The sequence below is a fragment of the Heptranchias perlo genome, chromosome 6, assembly GCF_035084215.1.
Source record: "Heptranchias perlo isolate sHepPer1 chromosome 6, sHepPer1.hap1, whole genome shotgun sequence".
NCBI classification, from domain to species: domain Eukaryota; kingdom Metazoa; phylum Chordata; class Chondrichthyes; order Hexanchiformes; family Hexanchidae; genus Heptranchias; species Heptranchias perlo.
The window spans coordinates 14991669-15013697 of NC_090330.1; the positions used below are offsets into that span (position 1 = coordinate 14991669).

The window sequence follows — 22029 nt, forward strand, 5'->3', positions numbered from 1 at the left end:
TACTAGTTTATCTGAACCACAAAACAGCTTTTAATTCACTTCATGAGATTTTAAAATACAAAACTTACATGGGCCATTCAAAACATTTTGGGTCCTCTTTTCCTCAATACTGGCTCAGTGCTAAACCAGCACCCTTGGTATTGTCAGCGTACGATGACATCTACACTGAAGAAACAAATTATCACTGCGCACCGTAAATTGAGGTATTCTCATGTGGGCTTTATTCTTATGGATTTCTCATCTGCCTCTTTGTCACAAAAATAATGCATGCGCAGAGGTTTTGTCACTTATCTTGCCAGAGTCCACATGCTAGGTGTCAAAATTAAAATATACACATCTGCCCGACTGTGGAAAATGTTGCTCCACATAAATTTAGTTATGGCTGCAGTGATTTGGCTGGGGTTGATTGCTGACTGCAGTATATATTCAAATGAGACCATACACAAAAGCAAAGCTGGAGCAGTTTCTAACTATCTGCACCCTTTTTTAGTTTAGTCAGCGCGGGTGCAAATATCCAGCATCACCATGTGATGAACTTGCGGTATAATGACTTCCCGATCAGGAAATCATTTCCATTTGCTTACCGAGAGACTCTATGCCCAGGATATTATATTTTATAACAGTAACAATTGCTTTTGCGTTCGATTGTATTCTTCAACAAAATATAAAAGCAAAGTGTTGCAACATTTTATTGTAGAATGAATAATGAGTGGGTATGATTTACGACACATTTAGCCATTTAAAAGAAGTGAAATTGCCACTGTCTTCCAGAATGATTGGGATCAGTAATTTTGGAATAGAAAAGTTGATTTTGTATTGTTTTTTGGTTTTAGAAGCATTATTTCTAAGTATATGCTTGCCATAAATTTGGGAAAATTTTCAGCCTTGTCAGCAGATGACTGAGCGGGAATTGCAGAGTTGTGTGTATATATAGTAAACTATAAAGGAATGGTAAAATAATTTGCAGCTAAATGACCTTCCTCAACCATATTTATTTTATGGTATCAATCTAAACTATATGGGGGAGGTGAAGACTTCCTTTGTGGACAATGTGTACCCAAGTCATAAACAAGTATATGATTTTATTACACATAACCCACTGAAAAAATGTTCCCCATTAGTTAAACTGATAGTGTGCGGTGAGAGTACAGGGGAGGAAACAAAAATTATACCTTCTTGGACGAGCCCCTAAGAATTGATGTGTGTAAATTCTGTCTGAACTTCTTAGTAGCTACAATGTTGCATTGCAGTCTCTTAGTCTATCCTGGTTACAGATCCTTTATTTGTATGAAAAATGTATTTGATTAAACTCTACACCTCATGCAACAACAACAACTTGCATTTATATCGTGCCTTTAAGTAGTAAGACGCTTCACAGGAGCGTCGTTGAACAAAATTTGACACCGAGCCACATGAGTATTAGGACAGGTGCCCAAAAGATTAGAATCACAGAATCGTAGAAAGGTCACAGCACGGAAGGAGGCCATTCGGCCCATTAAGTACGCGCCGGCTCCATGCAAGAGCAATCCAGCTAGTCCCACTCCCCCGCCCTTTCCCCATAGCCCTGCAATTTTTTTCTTTTCAAGTACTTATCCAGTTCCCTTTTGAAGGTTATGATTGAATCTGTCTTCACCACCACCTCGAGCAGTACATTCCAGATCCTAACCACTCGCAGTGATTTAAAAAAAAGTTTTTCCTCATGTCACCTTTGGTTCTTTTGCCAATCACCTTAAATCTATGACCGCTGGTCCTTGACCCTTCCGCCAGGGGGAACAGTTTCTCTCTATCTACTCTGTCTAGACCCTTCATGATTTTGAATACTTCTATCAAATCTCCTCGCAACTGTCTCTGTTCCAAGGAGAACAACCCCAGCTTCTCCAGTCTATCCATGTGACTAAAGTCCCTCATCCCTGGAATCATTCTAGTAAATCTCTTCTGCACCCTCTCTAAGGCCTTCACATCTTTCCTGAAATGCGGTGCCCAGAACTTGACACAATACTCTAGTTGTGGCCAAACCAGTGTTTTATACAGGTTCATTATGACTTCCATACTTTTGTACTCTATGCCTCTATTTATAAAGCCCAGGATCCCGTATACTTTTTTTAACCGCTTTCTCAACCTGCCCTGCCACCTTCAATGATTTGTGCACATATACCCCCAGATCTCTCTGTTCCTGTACCCCTTTTAGAGTTGAGACCTCTAATTTATATTGTGTCTCCTTGTTCTTCCTACTGAAATGTGTCACTTTGCATTTTTCTGCGTTAAATTTCATCTGCCACGTGTCCCCCCATGCCACCAGCCTGTCTATATCTTGAAATCTATCACTCTCCTCCTCACTGTTTACTACCCTTCCAAGTTTTGTGTCATCTGCAAATTTTGAAATTGTGCCCTGTACACCCAAGTCCAAGTCATTAATATGTATCAAGAAAAGCAGTGGTCCTAGTACCGATCCCTGGGGAACATCATTGTACACCTCCCTCCAGTCCGAAAAACAACCGTTGACCACTACTCTCTGTTTCCTGTCATTTAGCCAATTCTGTAACCATGTTGCTACTGCCCCCTTTATTCCATGGGCCGCAATCTTGATGATAAGCCTACCGTGCAGCACTTTATCAAATGTCTTTTGAAAGTCCATATACGCCACATCAACTGCATTGCCCTCATCTACCCTCTCTGTTACCTCATCAAAAAACTCTATCATATTAGTTAGACATGATTTGCCTTTAACAAATCCATGCTGGCTTTCCCTAATCAATCCACACTTGTCCAAGTGATGGTTAATTCTGTCCCGGATTATCGTTTCTGTAAGTTTCCCCAACGCTGAGGTTAACCTGATTGGCTTATAGTTGCTGGGTTTATCCTTACACCCTTTTTTGAACAAGGGTATAACATTTATATTCTCCAGTCCTCTACGGATGTTTGGAAGATTATGGCCAGTACCTCTGTAATTTCCACCCTTACTTCCCTTAGCAACCTGGGATGCATCCCATCCAGGGTGACTTATCTACTTTAAGTACAGCTAGCCTTTCAAGTACCTCTATCAATTTTTAGCCCATCCAGTATTGCAACTATATCTTCCTTTACTGAGACTCTGGCAGCATCGTCTTCCTTGGTAAAGACAGATGCAAAGTATTCATTTAGTACCTTGGCCATCCACTCTGCCTTCATGAGCAGATCTCCTTTATGGTCCCTAATCGGCCCCACCCATCCTTACTACCCGTTTACTGTATACATGCCTGTAGAAGACTTTTGGATTCCCTTTTATGTTGGCTGCCAGTCTATTCTCATACTCTCTCTTTGCCCCTCTTATTCCCTTTTTCGCTTCCCCTCTGAACTTGGTCAAAGAGGTAGGTTTTAAGAAGCACCTTAAAGAAGGAGAGAGAGAGGCAGAGAGGTCTAGGGACTTTATAATAACCTCTTTACACTGCAAAATACCATTGACTGCAGCCCTGACTTTGGCAGCAGTGCTTCCAATGGTGAACAAATGGCTTCTGGGGAGTGGGACTAATTGGATGGCTTTTTCAAAGTGCCGGCACAGACACGATGGGCCGAATGACCTCTTTCTGGGCTGTATGATTCTATGTCAATCTGTCTTAAACCTGCCCTCTATGGACCTTCTCCACCATTCCGCAACCAAAAATTTATTCACAGTCGTGGCTTGAAAGCAGGATCAGATGCATGGCTGTTTCTAAATTTTAAAACTTGTGCTTATGCAGTCGTGCATCTTGCACAGTTGCTGTTAGTACCGTTAATTCCATCATGTAATTTAAAACCGAGTGAATTCAAAACAGCAGCAACCAACAAGTATTGCAGGGCCACTTAAAGTTGTAATTAATGGGACTGGAAGAGCTTGTGTGGGAGAAATGCATTGGCTAACCTGAATTTCCTCTTGTTACAGCGTATACAAAAATGAAAAGAGAGCTGGACTTTCTAAAGACAACCTTTTACTTCGGGGATGCACGATTAGGAATACAGAAGAGGTTGTGGGCATTGTAATCTATGCAGGTACTTGTGCGTGTGTGTGTGTTTGCTCAGGCTGTCTTATAAGGAATATCCTTTTAAGGACCAGGATGTTTTTCATTTCACGAACTATCCTAGTACCATATAATTTGCTGCTACTGTACTTACAAACCACCCAGAGTCTGGGAGATGTATAAACTTTAAAAAAAAATCAGTCAGCACACTATGTACTGGTTTCTCAGCCTTTGTAATGCAATCGGGTTTAATTTCTGCCAGTGGCACAGTAGAGTGGTGGCAAAGTGCTTGCTGCACACCTTTTGTGGCCACAAGTTGGAGAGGTTGGTTCCTCCCTCTTCCCCATCCCCTTCCCCTGAAAATAGCTTGCCATTTGTGCAAAGGAATAAAAGTGTTTGCTTCTAGGAAAAGTGAAGTGCTAGTAGTTATATTACGCGTAAAAGCTTCACATGAACAGGAAATTTCAAGTTTTTTTAAAAGTTTGTCGATATTTTCTTTTATTTTTCTTGCCCGTTCTTTTTGGTTGAGGCTAGACACTTGAGTGTCACCATATCATTGACTATGGCGGAAGGGTAGCATTTCCAAACCCAGAATTGTGCTTTTCTGTCGCCTACAAATGACCATTTCCAGAAGGGGGGAGGGGTCACTGCATAGCGATCAGGAGTGGGAGTCCTGCCCCCAGCAAGTCCATGCTCTCTGCCCTGTAGCATCTGCAATCAAAGCGTGAAAAGTGCCAACGATGGCTGAAAAGCAGCCAGTGGGAAATGCGTGAGAGTGACCTGTGGCCAAGGCACCCTCTGGTTCCACTGTGTGTGAACGCACTGGGCTCTGCTCAGTACAGTGCCTCTTGACAACAGCGTGACTGAGCCTGAGCAAGTGGCTGCATGAGGAATTGGTCTTAAGCATCAGACAGTGCCAGAAATATGTAAAAATCTATTGATATGAACAATTTAATCGCCATCCTCTATCTGGTTCTCTTTAAAACTGGACTATGTTCAACTCCCATTTAAAATGTGGTGTACATGATTGGCCATTTCTTGACCAAGTTCAGATTTAATGGGCTCAATATTCAAAGTAAAAAATGGGTGGGTTGGGGGCGGGCGGGGGGGGCATTGAAAATTGCCTCTAACCTGCCTCAAAAATAGAGGCTACAGGTCTCCATTTTCCTCCAATTCCCGATTTTCAACTGTGGGGAGTCGGGATTCCCGGGCCTTCTGTTTTATGCCTCGTGAAAGGAGGCGAGAAGGCCCGGGATTAACAGGTAGGTGCCTAGAAAGGCACAGCTTGTCGGTCCAGAAGAACAGGAGTGCTTCCCCCAGGCCCAACAAGGCTACCTGCACCGACCGACCCACACCCCCCCTCCCCCAAAGCCCCGATTGCGATGCCCCCGAGCTCCGATCCTCCGACCCCCGACCCTCTCCCTCAATGATTGCGGACCCCCGCGATCCCATGCCCCATGACTCACGACCCCCATGCACCCCCCCCCCCCCCCCCCAATCCATACAAACAAAGACTCATCTGAAGATGTCCTCTCGCTGGCTGGTTTCCCGTCCGACTGAGACCAGTCTGTCAGTCAGCCGGACAGGAAACTGACAAAAAAAAGACGTTCTTAACGTCAATATTGTAAGGATGTCGGGGAAACCTGTACTAATGGGTTTCCCGACCTCAGTTTGACCCCCTGCCCCCTTCCCGGCTCCATTTTAAAATTGAGCCCAATGTTGTTTATTTGAAATGCCTTTGACCTGACATGATGTATGCACACATGCAGACAAAAAACAGAATAGAAGTAACAATTGAAAATTATCGCTCTTCTTACCTCAAAAGCCAGGATTGAAAATTATGTTGAGGAGTTGACTGCAAATACTTCACACATTATGCCCTTGAATAATTGTCTTAACTTGCTGGTACTGAACAAGCACACTACATTCACAAGTGTGGCGGTGCTCTTACTGTGTGTAACGTGTTTCCCATTTCAAAGATCCGTGAATCAGTTGTGTTTAAACTCATTGCTGCATCTCACGCCACACTCAAGTAGTTTTGATAAGTCTGTTGGATTTTCTGTTTTTAAACAGCAAGCTTTGCTACTTTTAAGCTTAAAGTGAATTTTCTTTAAACTTGTGGTATTTTCTATTCTGAAGTCAGACTTCAGAAACCAAAGGACCATCAATTTTCTTTTAGGGTTACATTCTGAGCAGATGCGCAGTCTAGTTCTATTTTTTTCTTTTTTGTGTGTAGCGTAGAGATCTGGACTCTGCAGCTGGTGGTGTACCAGGTGGAAATAAACAACACCAAAGCAATTGACAGAATCAGTGTATCACCAAAAGCATTGGTTTGATCGTGATACCTGAACCCATGAGATGTGATTTAACTGTGTTAATCTATCAGATAGCACTGTAACTGAAGTGAAGATTTGCTTGGTTGAATCTAGCAATAGCTTTAGGAAATGGAACAAGTTCTGAATATGGAAATCCATGAATGCTGTAAATTTGAAATAAACCCCGACACGCTGGACATTCAGATTGACGGCATCTGAAAGCGATTAAGTTTGAGAGTGAATTTCATCAGACTAGCCTGCTGTACGTTTGCAGCACTTTCTGTTTCTATTTATGGCTGAATTATACCCCTTTGATATCATGCCAAGTGGTGTGCTAGTAGGTGTGTTTTAACAGCAGGTAGAGGAGAATCACCTTTACTCCATCTGTTTGTACCACTCTGAATTTGAGAGAGGTAAAGTTCCACAGTGCTTACTCAGGGTGCTGCTACTCACTGGCCTCAAACTGTTGGAGAATGTTTTTTATGATGACCAAAAAGAGCTGACTGATCGGTAAGCTCCTTTACAATTCATTAAAGTTTGAATGGTGATAGTGGGTCACCAGAGGGCTTTTTTAAAATTCGCAGCTCTGCTCTTTTTGGCAGGTTTTGCACCAACTGCAACTAAGCTGCTGATGGTGTACATCGCTACCAGCTACCAGTGCCTGTTGCAGATAGTCCTGCAGAATTCAAGTACTGGAACATGCTCATCTGTTTCATACCATACTTTGAGTCAACAGTCAAAAGTATGAGACTCTGGCAAAACTGCGGTACAAAATCAGCATAATTGAATTTTTTTTGAGAACTTTATTAGCATGGTTGATAGGGAAATGTCTATAGATGTTGTGTATGTAAACTTCCAAAAGGCATTTGATAAGGTTCCACATGAGATTATTAGCAAAAATGAAAGCGCACGGAATTGGAGGTCACCTTGTGATGTGAGTTGGTAATTGCTTGAGAGGCAGGAGACAGAGAGTAGCGATGAAAGGTCCATTATCTGATTGGTGGGATGTGACAAGTGCTGTTCCCCAGGGATCTGTACTGGGGCCGAAGCATTTCCCCTAATTATTAGTGATTTGGATGAAGGAATAGAGAGTTGTATATCCAAGTTTGCAGATGGCACTAAGTTAGGAAGCACAATAAATTGTATATATGGGAGCAGGAAGTTGTAAAGGGACATAGACAGACCAAGCTAAACAATGACAGATGGAGTATAATGTGTAGAAGTGTGAGGTGGTCCTCTTTTTGAATTCCGGGAAAGACAAATCGGAATGTTTTCCTAATGGTGAGAGACTAGGAATTGCGGAGAGGGATTTAGGTGTCCACATACACACGTTACCAAAAGCTAGTGCACAAGTACAAAAAGTAATCAAAAAGGCTAATGGAATGTTGGCCTTAATCTCAAGGGGGTCGGAATTCAAAAGAGAAGAAGTGATGCTTCAATTGTACAGAGTCTTGATCAGACTCCTCAGGAAAGATATATTGGCTTTGGAGGGGGTACAGTGCAGATTCACCAGAATGTTAGGGTTTAAAGGGTTGAATTATGGTGGCAGGCACGTATTTGGAGGGTTGGTATCGCGTTTCGTGAATTTTAATTTCTAACCCTCCCACCCCCACCCCCCTGATCCTCTGCCGCCCATCGTGGGGGGGATTAATATCAACTCCAGAGAAACTATATCCTCTGGTGGGGGAATCCAGGAAAAGAGGGGTCAATCTTAAAATTAGAGCAAGGACGTTTAGGAGTGATATCAGGAAGCGCTTTTTCACTCAAAGGGTAGTGGAAATCTGGATAGTGGACATTTCTCCCCCAAAAGGCTACTGAAGCTCAGTCAACTGAAAATTTCAGAACTAAGATTGATAGGTTTATGTGAGGCACAGGTATTAAGGGTTACGGCACTAACTTAATGGAGTTAAGCTACAGATCAGCCATGATCTAATTGAATGGCGGAGCAGGCTCGAGGAGCTGAATGGCCTACTTCTGTCCCTATTTGGGCATTGAAACAATAGTGCCTTGTGTTTGGAGTTTTTGATCACAACTGTCTCTGTAAAATGTCAGTGGATGTGTTAGTATCATGTAATAGAGAAAGGCCAAAGAAAATTGGCGCAGACCAGATAATTTTCCATGAAATCAATGGTACTACATATTTTGTAAGCATGTAAGGATTCACAGCTACTGTGAGTGATTGAGATGGATAACTAAAATTAAATTCATGGATAAAATTGGAATTCTCAGACAGCAGGTATTGAACTGCTTCTATTTTCATCCTGATACATATTTAAACAAATTTAATTGCATGTTAACTTATTTATAGTGATTGTGTCCACAGTCTTTGTAGGTGTACTATCCTGGAACAGACCTGCCAGTGTAGGGTTAATATACCGGCAGTCTCTATTTCCATTACTGACGTATCGTACAGGCCTCGCTATAGTCCAGTTTTCTTGTTTCTCAGCCATTTTCCTCCAATCTTCCTAGGTCATGAGACTAAAGCTATGTTAAATAACAATGGACCACGCTACAAACGCAGCAAGCTGGAGAGACAAATGAATGTAGATGTCTTCTGGTGTGTTATCATACTTGTCGTGATGTGCCTTTTCTCAGCCATTGGTAAGTAGTAGTAAGTAACGAACCTAGTTGAATTTTTTGAGGAAGTAACGAAAGTAGTAGACAGGGGAATGTCTATGGATGTAGTTTATATGGACTTCCATAAGAAATAGGAGTAGGCCATAAAGCCCTTGGAGCCTGCTCCGCCATTCAATAAGATAATGGCTGATCTTCTGCCTCAACTCCACTTTCCCGGCCTATCCCCATATCCCTTGATTCCCTTAGTGTCCAAAAATCTATCGATCTCAGTCTTGAATATACTGAACGACTAAGCATCCACAGACCTCTGGGGTAGAGAATTCCAAAGATTCTCAACCCCCGAGTGGAAAAATGGTTCCTCATCTCAGTCCTAAGTGGCCGATCCCTTATCTTGAGACTATGACCCCTAGGTCTAGACTGTCCAGCTGGGGGAAGCAGCATCTACCCAGTCAAGCCCTCTCAGAATTTTATATGTTTCAATTAGATCATCTCTCATTCTTCTAAACTCGAGAATATAGGCCCATTCTACTCAACCTCTCCTCATCCCAGGAATCAATCTTCGCTGCACCCCCTGTAAGGCAAGTATATCCTTCCTTAGGTAAGGAGGCCAAAACTGTACACAGTACTCCAGGTGTGGTCTCACTAGAGTCCTATATAATTGCAGCAAGACTTCTTTACTCTTTTATACTCCAACCCCCTTGCAGTAAAGGCTTCCTATTTGCTTGCTGTACCTGCATGTTAAATTTCTGTGATTTGTGTACAAGGGCACCCAAATCTCTCTGAATACCAACATTTTAGTCTCTCACCTTTTTAAAAAAAAATTCTGCTTTTCTATTCTTCCTACCAAAGTGGATAATTTCACATTTCCCCTCATTATGTTCCACCTGCCACCTTCTCGTCCACTCACTTAACCTGTCTATAATCCCTTTGCAGCCTCTTTGCATCCTCCTCACAGCTTACTTTCCCACCTAGCTTTGTATCGTCAGCAAACTTGGATACATTACACTTGGTCTCCTTATCTAAGTCATTGATATATACTGTAAACAGCTGAGGCCCAAGCACTGATCCTTGTGGCATCCTGCTAGTTACAATCTGCCATCCCAAAAATGACCTGTTTGTCCTACTCTCTGTTTTCTATCCGTTAACCAATCCTCAATCCATGCTAATATATTACCCCCAACCCCATGAGCCGTAATCTTGCGTAACAACCTCTTGTGTGGATCCTATCGAATGCCTTTTGAAAATCTAAATATACTACACCCATTGGGGCCCCTTTATCTACCCTACTAGTTACACCCTCAAAAAACTCTAATAGATTTGTCAAACATGATTTCCCTTTCAAAAAACTGTGTTGACTCTGCCTAATCATATTATGATTTTCCAAGTGCCCTGTTACTACATCCTTAATTATAGATTCCAGCATTTCACCTGCTACTGATGTCAGGCTAACTGACCTATCCCTGTTTTCTCTCTCCCTCCTTTCTTGAATAGTGGGGTTACATTTGCTACCTTCCAATCCATGGGGACCGTTCTAGAATGCAGGGAATTCTGGAAGATCAAAACCAATGCATCCACTATCTCTGCAGCCACCTCTTTTAAAACCCTAGGATGTAGGCCATCAGGTCCAGGGGATTTGTCGGCTTTTAGTCCCATTAATTTCTCCAGTACTTTTTCTTTACTAATCCTAATTACTTTAAGTTCCTCCTCTTATTAGACCCTTGGTTCCCCACTATTTCCGGTATGTTTTTTGTGTCTTCTACTGTGAAGACAGATATAAAATATTTGTTTAACGCCGCTGCCATTTCCATATTCCCCATTATAATTTCTCCTGTCTTTGCCTCTAAGGGATCCACGTTTACTTTCGCTAATCTCTTCCTTTTTGCATACTTGTAGAAGCTCTTACAATCTGTTTTTATATTTCTTTCTAGTTTACTCTTATTCAGTTTTCTCCCTCTTTTTCAATTTCTTGGTCATCCTTTGCTGATTTCTAAAAACCCTCCCAATCCTCAGGCTTGCTACTCTTTTTGGCAACATTGTAAGCTTCTTGTTTTAATCTAATACTATCCTTAACTTCTCTATGATGTGGAGATGCCGGTGATGGACTGGGGTGGACAAATGTAAGGAATCTTACAACACCAGGTTATAGTCCAACAAATTTATTTTAAAATCACAAGCTTTCGGAGATTATCCCCTTCGTCAGATGAATGAGTGAAAAGGTTCTCAAATCACATATCTTATACTATGTTGGGACAGCATCACACCAATCAAAAGGTGTCGTTGTTATTCAAACAGGCCAGTCACGGAGAACAGCACGTCCCAGTACACTGGATATACATTGTGTCGATTACACAGGCAGGCAGAAAGAAACTCAAAATGGCAGAGAGAGAGAGAGAATATTAAAAAACATATAATTTTTTCCCCCCTTTTTTGCTGGTGGGGTTACGTGTAGCGTGACATGAACCCAAGATCCCGGTTGAGGCCGTCCTCATGGGTGCGGAACTTGGCTATCAACTTCTGCTCGACGATTTTGCGTTGTCGTGTGTCTCGAAGGCTGCCTTGGAGAACGCTGCACAGGACCTCCAACCAACGCTATACACCAGATACATCGACGACATTTTCTTCCTATGGACCCATGGCGAAGAATCACTGAAGAGACTACACGATAACATCAACAAGTTCCATCCCACCATCAAACTCACCATGGACTACTCCTCAGAATCGGTTTCTTTCTTGGACACACAAATCTCCATCAAAGACGGGCACCTCAGCACCTCACTCTACCGCAAGCCCACGGACAACCTCACGATGCTCCACTTTTCCAGCTTCCACCCCAACCACGTCAAAGAGGCCATCCCCTATGGACAGGCCCTACGAATACACAGGATCTGCTCAGACGAGGAGGAACGCGATGGACACCTACAGACGCTGAAAGACGCCCTCGTAAGAACGGGATATGACGCTCGACTTGTCGATCGACAGTTCCGACGGGCCACAGCGAAGAATCGCATAGACCTCCTCAGAAGACAAACACGGGACGCAACCAACAGAGTACCCTTCGTCGTCCAGTACTTCCCTGGAGCGGAGAAACTACACCATGTTCTCCGCAGCCTTCAACATGTCATCGATGACGACGAACACCTCGCTAAGGCCATCCCCACGCCTCCACTGCTCGCCTTTAAACAGCCACCCAACCTCAGACAGACCATCGTTCGCAGCAAGTTACCCAGTTTTCAGGAGAACAGCGTCCACGACACCACACAACCCTGCCACGGCAACCTCTGCAAGACATGCCAGATCATCGACACGGATACCACCATCACACGAGAGGACACCACCCACCAGGTACATGGTTCATACTCCTGTGACTCGGCCAACGTTGTCTACCTCATACGTTGCAGGAAAGGATGCCCCGGAGCATGGTACATTGGCGAGACCATGCAGACACTGCGACAACGGATGAACGGACACCGCGCAACAATCGCCAGACAGGAGGGTTCCCTCCCAGTCGGGGAACACTTTAGCAGTCAAGGACATTCAGCCACCGATCTTCGGGTAAGCGTTCTCCAAGGCAGCCTTCGAGACACACGACAACGCAAAATCGTCGAGCAGAAGTTGATAGCCAAGCTCCGCACCCATGAGGACGGCCTCAACCGGGATCTTGGGTTCATGGCACGCTACACGTAACCCCACCAGCAAAAAAGGGGCAAAAAAATTATATGTTTTTTAATATTCTCTCTCTCTCTGCCATTTTGAGTTTCTTTCTGCCTGCCTGTGTAATCGACACAATGTATATCCAGTGTACTGGGACGTGCTGTTCTCCGTGACTGGCCTGTTTGAATAACAACGACACCTTTTGATTGGTGTGATGCTGTCCCAACATAGTATAAGATATGCGATTTGAGAACCTTTTCACTCATTCATCTGACGAAGGGGATAATCTCCAAAAGCTTGTGATTTTAAAATAAATTTGTTGGACTATAACCTGGTGTTGTAAGATTCCTTACATTTAACTTCTCTAGTTAGTGATGGTTGGATCACTTTTCCCATGGAGCTTTTATTCCTCAAGGGACTGTATATCTGTTGAGAATTATGAATTATTTCTTTAAATGTTCGCCATTGCTTATCTACCGTCATATCTTTTAATCTAACTTCCCAATCTACCTTGGCCAACTCGCCCCTCATACCTACGTAATTGGCTTTATTTAAGTTCAAGACTCTAGTTTCGGATTTTAACTACATCACACTCAAACTCAATGTGAAATTCTATCGTATTATGAAGCCTTAACTATAAGATTACTAATTAACCCTGTCTCATTGCACAATACTAGATATAAAATAGCCTGTTCCCTAGTTGGTTCCTTGACATATTGTTCTAGAAAGCTGACTCAAAGGCATTCCATGAACTCGTCCTGCAATCTACTTTTGCCAATTTGATTTGCCCAGTCTATATGAAGATTAAAGTCCCCCATGATTGTTGCATTACCCTTGTTACTGGCTCCTCTAATTTCCTGATTTATGCTCTGTCCAACATTATAGCCACTGTTAGGGGGCTTATAAACTACTCCCACCCATGTTTTCTGCCCCTTATTATTTCTTAGCTGATTCTACATCCTGATTTTCTGAGCTAGGGTCCTTTCTCACTTCTGCCTTTATCTCACCCTTTATTATCAGGGCTACACCCCTCCCCCCTGATCCTTTTCCATTTTGCCTATCTTTTCTAAAAGTCTAGCACCCTGGAATATTTAGTTCCCAAACTTGGTCACCCTGCAACCACATTTCGGTAATGACTACTAGATCAAACCCATTTATCTCTTTGTGCCATTAAATCATCTCTCTTGTTTAAGTTCCTCACTCTTATTAGACCCTTGGTTCCCCATTATTTCTGGTATGTTTTTTGTGTCTTCCACCCTGAAGACAGATACAAAATATTTGTTTACCATCTCTGCCATTTCATAGAATCATAGAAAGGTTACAGCACAGAAGGAGGCCATTTGACCCATCGAGACTGTGCCATTTCCTTATTACCCATTAAAATTTCTCCTGTCTTCCAGAAAGCATTCCATAAAGTTCCACATAAGTGACTGTTAGCTAAAGTTAAAGCTCATGGAATTGAAGGCAAATTATCAACCTGGTTAGGATATTGTTTAGGCGGTAGAAGAGCACAGAGTAAGGATAATGGGTATGTACTCGAATTGGAAGGAAGTGACTAGTGGTGTCCCACAAGGATCTGTGCTGGGTCCTCAGCTATTCACTATATTTATTAATGACTTAGATAACACAATAGAGAGCCATATATCCAAGTTTGACAATGACATATAAAGATTGGTGGCATAGTAAGTAGTGTAGACGGGTGCATAAAATTACAGAGAGGCATTGATAGACTAAGTGAATGGGTAAAACTGTGACAGGTGGATTTCACCGCAGGTAAGTGTGAAGTCATCCATTTTGGACCAAAAAGGATAGATCCAAGTATTTTTTAAACGGTGAAAAGCTAGGAACAGTGGAGGTCCAAAAGAGATTTAGGGGTCCACATACAAAGATCACTAAAATGTAGTGGTCAGGTACAAAAAATAATCAAAAAGGCTAATGGAATATTAGCCTTTATATCTAGAGGGCTAGAATATAAAGGGAGGAAGTTTTGCTACAGCTATACAAAGCCCTGGTTAGACCACATCTGGTGTACTGTAGAGAGTTCTGGGCACCACACCTTAGAAAGGATATATTGGCCTTGGAAGGAGTGCAGCGCAGATTCACCAGAATGTTACCAGGGCTCCGAGGGTTAAATTATGAGCAATTAATAAACTAGGCTTGTATTCCCTGGCATGTAGAAGGTTAAGGGATTATTTGATTGAGGTTTTTAGGATCTTGGAAGGAATTGATAAGATGAATAGAGAGAAACTTTTTCCGCTGGTGGGGGAGTCTAGGACAAGGGGACATAATCTTAAAATTAGAGCCAAGCCGTTCAGGAGAGAAGTTAGGAAGCACTTCTTCATGCTAAGGATGGTAGAAGTGTGGAACACTCTCCCACAAAAAGCAGTAGATGCTAGCTCAATTAATAATTTTGAATCTGAAATCGATAGATTTTTTTGCTAGCCAAGGGTATTAAGGGATATGGAACCAAGCCGGATGGATGGAGTTAGGATACAGATAAGCCATGATCCAGCTGAATGGCAGAACAGGCTTGAGAAGTTGAACGGTCTACTCCTATGTTCCCAAAGCCGATTTCCACTGCCTACACGGCACAAGTCAGGAGTGTGATGGAATACAGTCCACTTGCCTGGATGGGTGCAGCTGCAACGACACTCAAGAAGCTTGACACCATACAGGACAAAGCAGTCTGCTTGATCTGCACTTCAATCACAAGCCTAAACATCCACTCTCTCCACCACCGGCGCACCGTGGCTATCTACAGGATGCATTGTAGCAACTCGCCAAAGCATCTTTGGCAGCACCTCCCAAACCCGCGACCTCCACCACCTAGAAGGACAAGAGCAGAAGCTGCTTGGAAACAACACCACCTCTAGGTTCCCCTTCAAGTCACACACCATCCTGACTTGGATATGTACCGTCGCTTCTTCATCATTGCTGGGTCAAAAACCTGGAACTCCCTATCTAATACCATTGTGGGAGCACCTTCACAACACGGACTGTAGCGGTTCAAGAAAAAGGCCCACCATCACCACCTTGAGGGCAACAAGGGATGGGCAATAAATGCTGGCCTTGCCAGCGATACCCATATCCAAAGAATGAATAATTTTAAGAAAAGCTGCTGTAAAACAAGTCTTAAGATATGAGCAACCTAAGTAGCTGAGTAGAAAATGTACTGTTCTGCCTTGGTTTTGTTGGAAGTGTTTATTAAAATTATTTTTGTTTATAATATGCAGGCCACGGTCTCTGGGTAGCTCAGTATGGTGATCAACGACCAGTATTTGACGTTCTCAGCATTGATGGCACCTCCTTGTCTCCTGCTTTATCTGGATTATATTTGTTCTTTACGATGATAATTGTCCTGCAGGTAACACAGCTGACAAGATTTTAATTGCACAGCAATTTTCGTTATAGAATAGAACATTATTCTTCTTGATTATCCACCAGAATTTTAGTGGGATGAAGTCTTGCACGAGACTTTGCCTTATTACAGAACTCAGTAACACCAACCTGTTCCTGTCTGAAGAAGTATAGCTCCTAGCCCAAAAAAGGAATGTAATTTCCCCGATTTCCTTCGCCCTGCTATTGGTGGTCATGTCTTCAGCCTTAAACTCTGGAATTCCCTTCCTAAACCTCTCCGCTTCCATCTCCCTCTCCTCCTTTAAGACTCTCCTTAAAACCCACCTCTTTGACCAAGCTTTGAGTCACCTGCCCTAATATCTTCTCATGCAGCTTGGCATCTGATTATGCTCCTGTGAAGCGCCTTGGGACATTTTACTACTTGAAAGGTGCTATATAAACGCAAGTTGTTGTAATTTATATTATTTGTATTGTACTTGTCTTCATTCCTGTGTCTAAGATATTGTTACAATATACATGTAATACCAAAATTTGGGACTCTCAATGATCTGTTATGTTTTATTATCCACCTTGTGGGGGGAGGACTCTTTTCCATGTAATCAGCATTCTGCTTTCCTGACTGTTAAGACTGAGATCCAGAGGCAAGAAATTCCAGTGGATGGTAGTAAATTTCCTGCTGGTAGAAATATTGCTACAGCTAATAATTTTAATTTGCCCTTAGCAGATGAACACCTAATTAAAAGAAATTTGCCCCCTCCAATTTTCTCTCCTCTCCTAAGTACCGACATATACTAGGTATGGTTCCAGTACCTTCTGAACTGGACATTCTTCAAGTGTGAGCCCAGACAGAGTGTCAGCAGGCTATTTGACTTTGAAAGGCATTACAGGCAAGCTCACTCCTGTCCTCACGCATGCACTTTCCAGTCACCAGATGGTAATTGGGTGTGGCAATCGTTGATGATTTTGTTCCCCTCTCTAGCACAGGGACCTCTGAGGTTAATTATTCAGAAATGGTTCACAAGTTGAAGAAGTCAAGAGTACAAAGCTTTCTTCCACTTAGTCTTTGAATCTGTGATGAGATGTATCTGTTACAAGTTGATCTGTTCACTCTACTTGAACTTTGATTTCTCTTGCCTTTCATTAACCTGCCAGGAATACTTAGTCAGTCAGCTTCATGCAGCAAAACTGCTGAGATGCAAAAATATTTTCATAGAAATTAAGATTTCTGCTATAGTAACTGTGGTATTGCTTTGTACTGATAATTATGACTTTTAAATATTTTTCACTGTTGTCAGTTTTTAATGTAATTTTTTTTTAATACAGGTGTTGATTCCAATTTCACTCTATGTTTCCATTGAGATTGCTAAAATTTGCCAAGTATTTTTCATCCATCAAGACATAGACCTGTATGATGAAGAGACAGACTCTCGCCTGCAATGCCGAGCACTAAACATCACGGAAGATCTGGGGCAAATACAATATATTTTCTCTGACAAAACTGGCACACTGACAGAAAATAAAATGGTCTTCAGAAGATGTACAGTGGTAGGGGTTGAGTACTCTCATGATGCTAACGGTAAGTCAGTTTTGCTGTTGGTGCCAATAATCGTAATCCCTGCCTTAGCAAAGTGGAACATAAAGGAGAACTCTGACTCGATGTGTGACCCCACCACATGGTGCGATGCAGAGAAATACAGATCAGGAAGATCCTGTGTTTGTTCCCTGGTCTGTGCTGAATTAGCTGAATTCAGCTGGGGACAGTGATGGACCCTACATGCTGGTGAGTGAGAAGGGAGAAATACAAGGCACGGTTCCCATTGTCGTTCTCTGCTGATGTGTACCCTTGTATGGATGTCCACTGAGGACAGGACCAAGCTTGGCTGGTCACAATCAATGTCTAAATTCCTGCATGAATGGTGAAATATTGGAGTGCTGTCAATGCCATGCACCAGTAGCCCATTTTGTGTCATTACCTTCAGGAAAGGAGAAAATTGGTGCTAAACCCATATGGAAAGTAGTTCATTTCATTGTGTCGCTTAATTTGTCTTCATTCAGGTTTGTTTTACTAACTTCCTTTTTCCATTAATCAGTGCATTCTGCATGTGGTTTATTAGGATGCCATGACTAACAGTTCTCTTTCTCCCCGCTCCCTGGGTTAAAGTGATCAACCATATCTGTAAGAGGCCGTCATGTTGTAAAGCCCATTGTGGTCACCCATTATCATCTCATTGAAATCACAAAGAGGGATTTTTACACAGGAACTGAGTTGTCCAATAATTTGCCCCCACCATCGGTGAAAGGGAGAGGTTATAGAATCCCCAGAAGATTAATTAATTGGCAGAATGATCTGTCCATAGGATGACAAACCCACTGCAAAATGAGCACAATAGCTAAATGGTGAAAAAAGCGACCAATGCAATGAAAGCAATGATTAAAGCTGGGCTTTAGTTTACTTTTAACCTTTTGAGCAAGCAGCTCAGAAATATAACCAAATCTTAAAAATCAATCCTAATATATTGTAATTTATGGAGAATATTTAAGACTAAATCATAAAGAAGGCTGTAAAATCAGGCATTCTTTGCAGTTCTGTACTGCCTCTTACTTCTACTTTATAATTAATATCTGTTACCTGTACAGGAAAATATTTCTGAGTATAAGAAGAGAATGTGCATATTTTGAAAATAGCATTCTTTTTAATTTTTAGGGATTTGAACTCCATTCATTTGTCCAATATAACTCAAAAGATCAGGCTGAAGCTGTATAATACCATGTTCAGATTGTATCTGGATTATTGTGCTGATCATCATGACATAATGGATCCATTCAGGCCCTAGAGTTACTAATGAGAAGAGCAACAAGGCTAATGTCCTGTTTTAGAGGGATAAGCTATGAAAAATGACTTGATAAACAAAGACTCTTCATCCTCAAAGACGCATCTTTGGGTATACGAGATACATACTAGGTGAAAAAAGTAAACGTAAGAACATAACAAATAGGAGCAGGAGTAGGCCATACGGCCCCTCAAGCCTGCCCCGCCATTCAATAGGATTATGGCTGATCTTTGACCTCAACTCCACTTTCCCGCCCGATCCCCATATCCCTTGATTCCCTTAGTGTCCAAAAATCTATTGATCTCAGTCTTCAAAATACTCAACGACTCAGCACCCACAGCCCACTGGGGTAGAGAATTTCAAAGATTCACCACCCTCTGAGTGAAGAAATTCCTCTTCATCTCAGTCCTAAATGGCCCCTTATCCTGATATTGTGCCCCCTAGTTCAAGACCCTCCAGCCTGGAACAATTCTCTTACAAAAGCCAAAGCAACAGGGGTTCACATATACAAATTTATGAAGGTGGCTGGACAAGTTGAGAAGGCTGTAAAATAAAAAAAAGCACATGGAATCCTTGACTTTATAAATAGAGGCATAGAGTACAAAAGCAAGTCAAAATCCTGGAACTCCCTACCTAACAGCACTGTGGGAGAACCTTCACCACACTGACTGTAGCGGTTCAAGAAGGCGGCTTACCACCACCTTCTCAAGGGCAATTAGGGATGGGCAATAAATGCTGGCCTTGCCAACGATGCCCACATCCCATGAACGAATATTAAAAAAAAGCAAGGAAGTTATGCTAAACCTTTATAAATTACAGGTTAGGCCTCAGCTAGAGTATTGTATCCAATTCTGGGCATCACAATTTAGGAAGGATGGCAAGACCTTGGAGAGGGTGGAGAGGAGATTTACCAGAATGGGACCAGGAGTGGGAACTTCAATTATGTGGAGAGAATAGAGTAGCTGGGATTGTTCTCCTTAGAGCATAGACGGTTAAGAGGAGATTTGAAGTGGTATTCAAAATTATTAGGAGTTTTGATAGAATAGATAGGGAGGACGGTCAGTAACCAGAAGACACAGATTTAAGATAATTGGAAAAATAACCAGAGGGAAAATGAGAAATTTTTTCAGTGTTAAGATCTGAAACACACTACCTAAAAGGGTAGTGGAATTAGACTCCATTGGAAATTTCAAAAGGCAATTAGACATGTGCTTGAAGAGGACTAATTTGCAGGGCTATGGGGAAAAAATTGGTGTGTGGGACTAATCGGACAGCTCTTTCAAGGAGCCAGCACAGGCACGACTGGCCGAATGACCTCCTTCTGTGTTGTAAGATTCTATGATACAGGAAAACACACTGGGTAGCAGGTTGGCATAATGTTACCTGTTGAAGGAAAGAGAGACTGACCTGAGAGAAAATGGGGACAGAAAGAGGATTAGAAAAGGAAAATAAGAGCAGCAAATCGGGGATGAAATAGAGTAAAATATTTTATTTCAGCTTCAGCGCCATTCAGTCTTTCAGTAGTTTGATTTTTACATTTTTTTTTTATTATGCAGTTGATGTAAATACTTTATTTCTTGAACAGCAAAGAGATTGGCCATGTACCAGGAGCCTGACTCCGAGGATGAGGAGTGTATGTCTAAATCAGGAACAATACCCAGGTGTGATAGCACTTCCAGTCACCAGAGTGCCAAAGTTGTTCACAGAACCCAAAGCACTAAATCTCATCGTCGGACTGGCAGCAGGGCAGAGGCTAGGAGGGCCAGCATTCTCTCCAAACACACTGCTTTCAGCAGCCCCATGGTTAGTATGCACACCAAACTACAGGAGGTTCATGATGCATTTTTTTACTTTTAGTTAGGTTGAGTGGTAACACACGCATTAAAATCAGAAGGTTGTGGGTACAAGCCACACTCCAGGACTTGAGCACATAATCTAGGCTAATCGTACTGAGGGTCTGCTGCATTGTCATGGGTGGCATATTTTAGATGCGTCATTAACACTTAGGGACTAGTCTACCTGTACAGGTGAATATAAAAGATCCCATGGCACTATTCAAAGAAGACTAAAGGAATTCACCGTGTGTCTTTTCCAACATTTATCCCTTAACGAACTCCACCAAAATGGGTTAACTAGTTATTTATCTCATTTATTGGTTGTGGAATCTTCATGTGCAAATTGGATGGAAATTTTAGATCAATGCATCACTATATTAACTCGTATACAGACTACACTTTTTCAGTTTAAGTTGTGTGGGTGTGGCCTATATGGGAGTTATTTTTCCCTGGGAGAGTGCTTGAGTTTTGGGTGCAGCCTATGTGGAGTTCAGACATTTGCTGTAGCTTTGTAACCCTGAAGACAGAGGGTGGTTGTAGAGGGTTGTTTTTCAAACTGGATGCCTGTGTCCAGCGGTGTGCCTCAGGGATCGGTGCTGGGTCCGCTGTTATTTGTTATTTATATTAATGATTTGGATGAGAATTTAGGAGGCATGGTTAGTAAGTTTGCAGATGACACCAAGATTGGTGGCATTGTGGACAGTGAAGAAGGTTATCTAGGATTGCAACGGGATCTTGATAAATTGGGCCAGTGGGCCGATGAATGGCAGATGGAGTTTAATTTAGATAAATGTGAGGTGATGCATTTTGGTAGATCGAATCGGGCCAGGACCTACTCCGTTAATGGTAGGGCGTTGGGGAGAGTTATAGAACAAAGAGATCTGGGAGTACAGATTCATAGCTCCTTGAAAGTGGAGTCACAGGTGGATAGGGTGGTGAAGAAGGCATTCGGCATGCTTGGTTTCATTGGTCAGAACATTGAATGCAGGAGTTGGGATGTCTTGTTGAAGTTGTACAGGGCATTGGTGAGGCCACACTTGGAGTACTGTGTACAGTTCTGGTCACCCTATTATAGGAAGGATATTATTAAACTAGAAAGAGTGCAGAAAAGATTTACTAGGATGCTACCGGGACTTGATGGTTTGACTTACAGGGAGAGGTTAGACAGACTGGGACTTTTTTCCCTGGAGAGTAGGAGGTTAAGGGGTGATCTTATAGAAGTCTATAAAATAACGAGGGGCATAGATCAGGTCGATAGTCAAAATCTTTTCCCAAAGGTAGGGGAGTCTATAACGAGGGGGCATAGATTTAAGGTGAGAGGGGAGAGATACAAAAGGGTCCAGAGGGGCAATTTTTTCACTCAAAGGGTGGTGAGTGTCTGGAACGAGCTGCCAGAGGCAGTAGTAGAGGCGGGTACAATTTTGTCTTTTAAAAAGCATTTGGACAGTTACATGGGTAAGATGGGTATAGAGGGATATGGGCCAAGTGC

The 22029-nt window shown here is 42.4% G+C and overlaps 1 protein-coding gene across 1 annotated transcript in view; it reads left to right on the forward strand.

Annotated features, from left to right (window-relative positions):
• atp10a (ATPase phospholipid transporting 10A) overlaps nt 1-22029 on the forward strand; it is a 197512-nt gene that overhangs the window by 114912 nt on the left and 60571 nt on the right. Inside the window, exons 5-9 of the mRNA XM_067985794.1 lie at nt 3899-4005; nt 8759-8890; nt 15751-15881; nt 17198-17450; nt 20291-20508. Of these exons, the coding sequence (XP_067841895.1) occupies nt 3899-4005; nt 8759-8890; nt 15751-15881; nt 17198-17450; nt 20291-20508 (841 nt within the window). The remainder of the gene's footprint in view (nt 1-3898; nt 4006-8758; nt 8891-15750; nt 15882-17197; nt 17451-20290; nt 20509-22029) is intronic.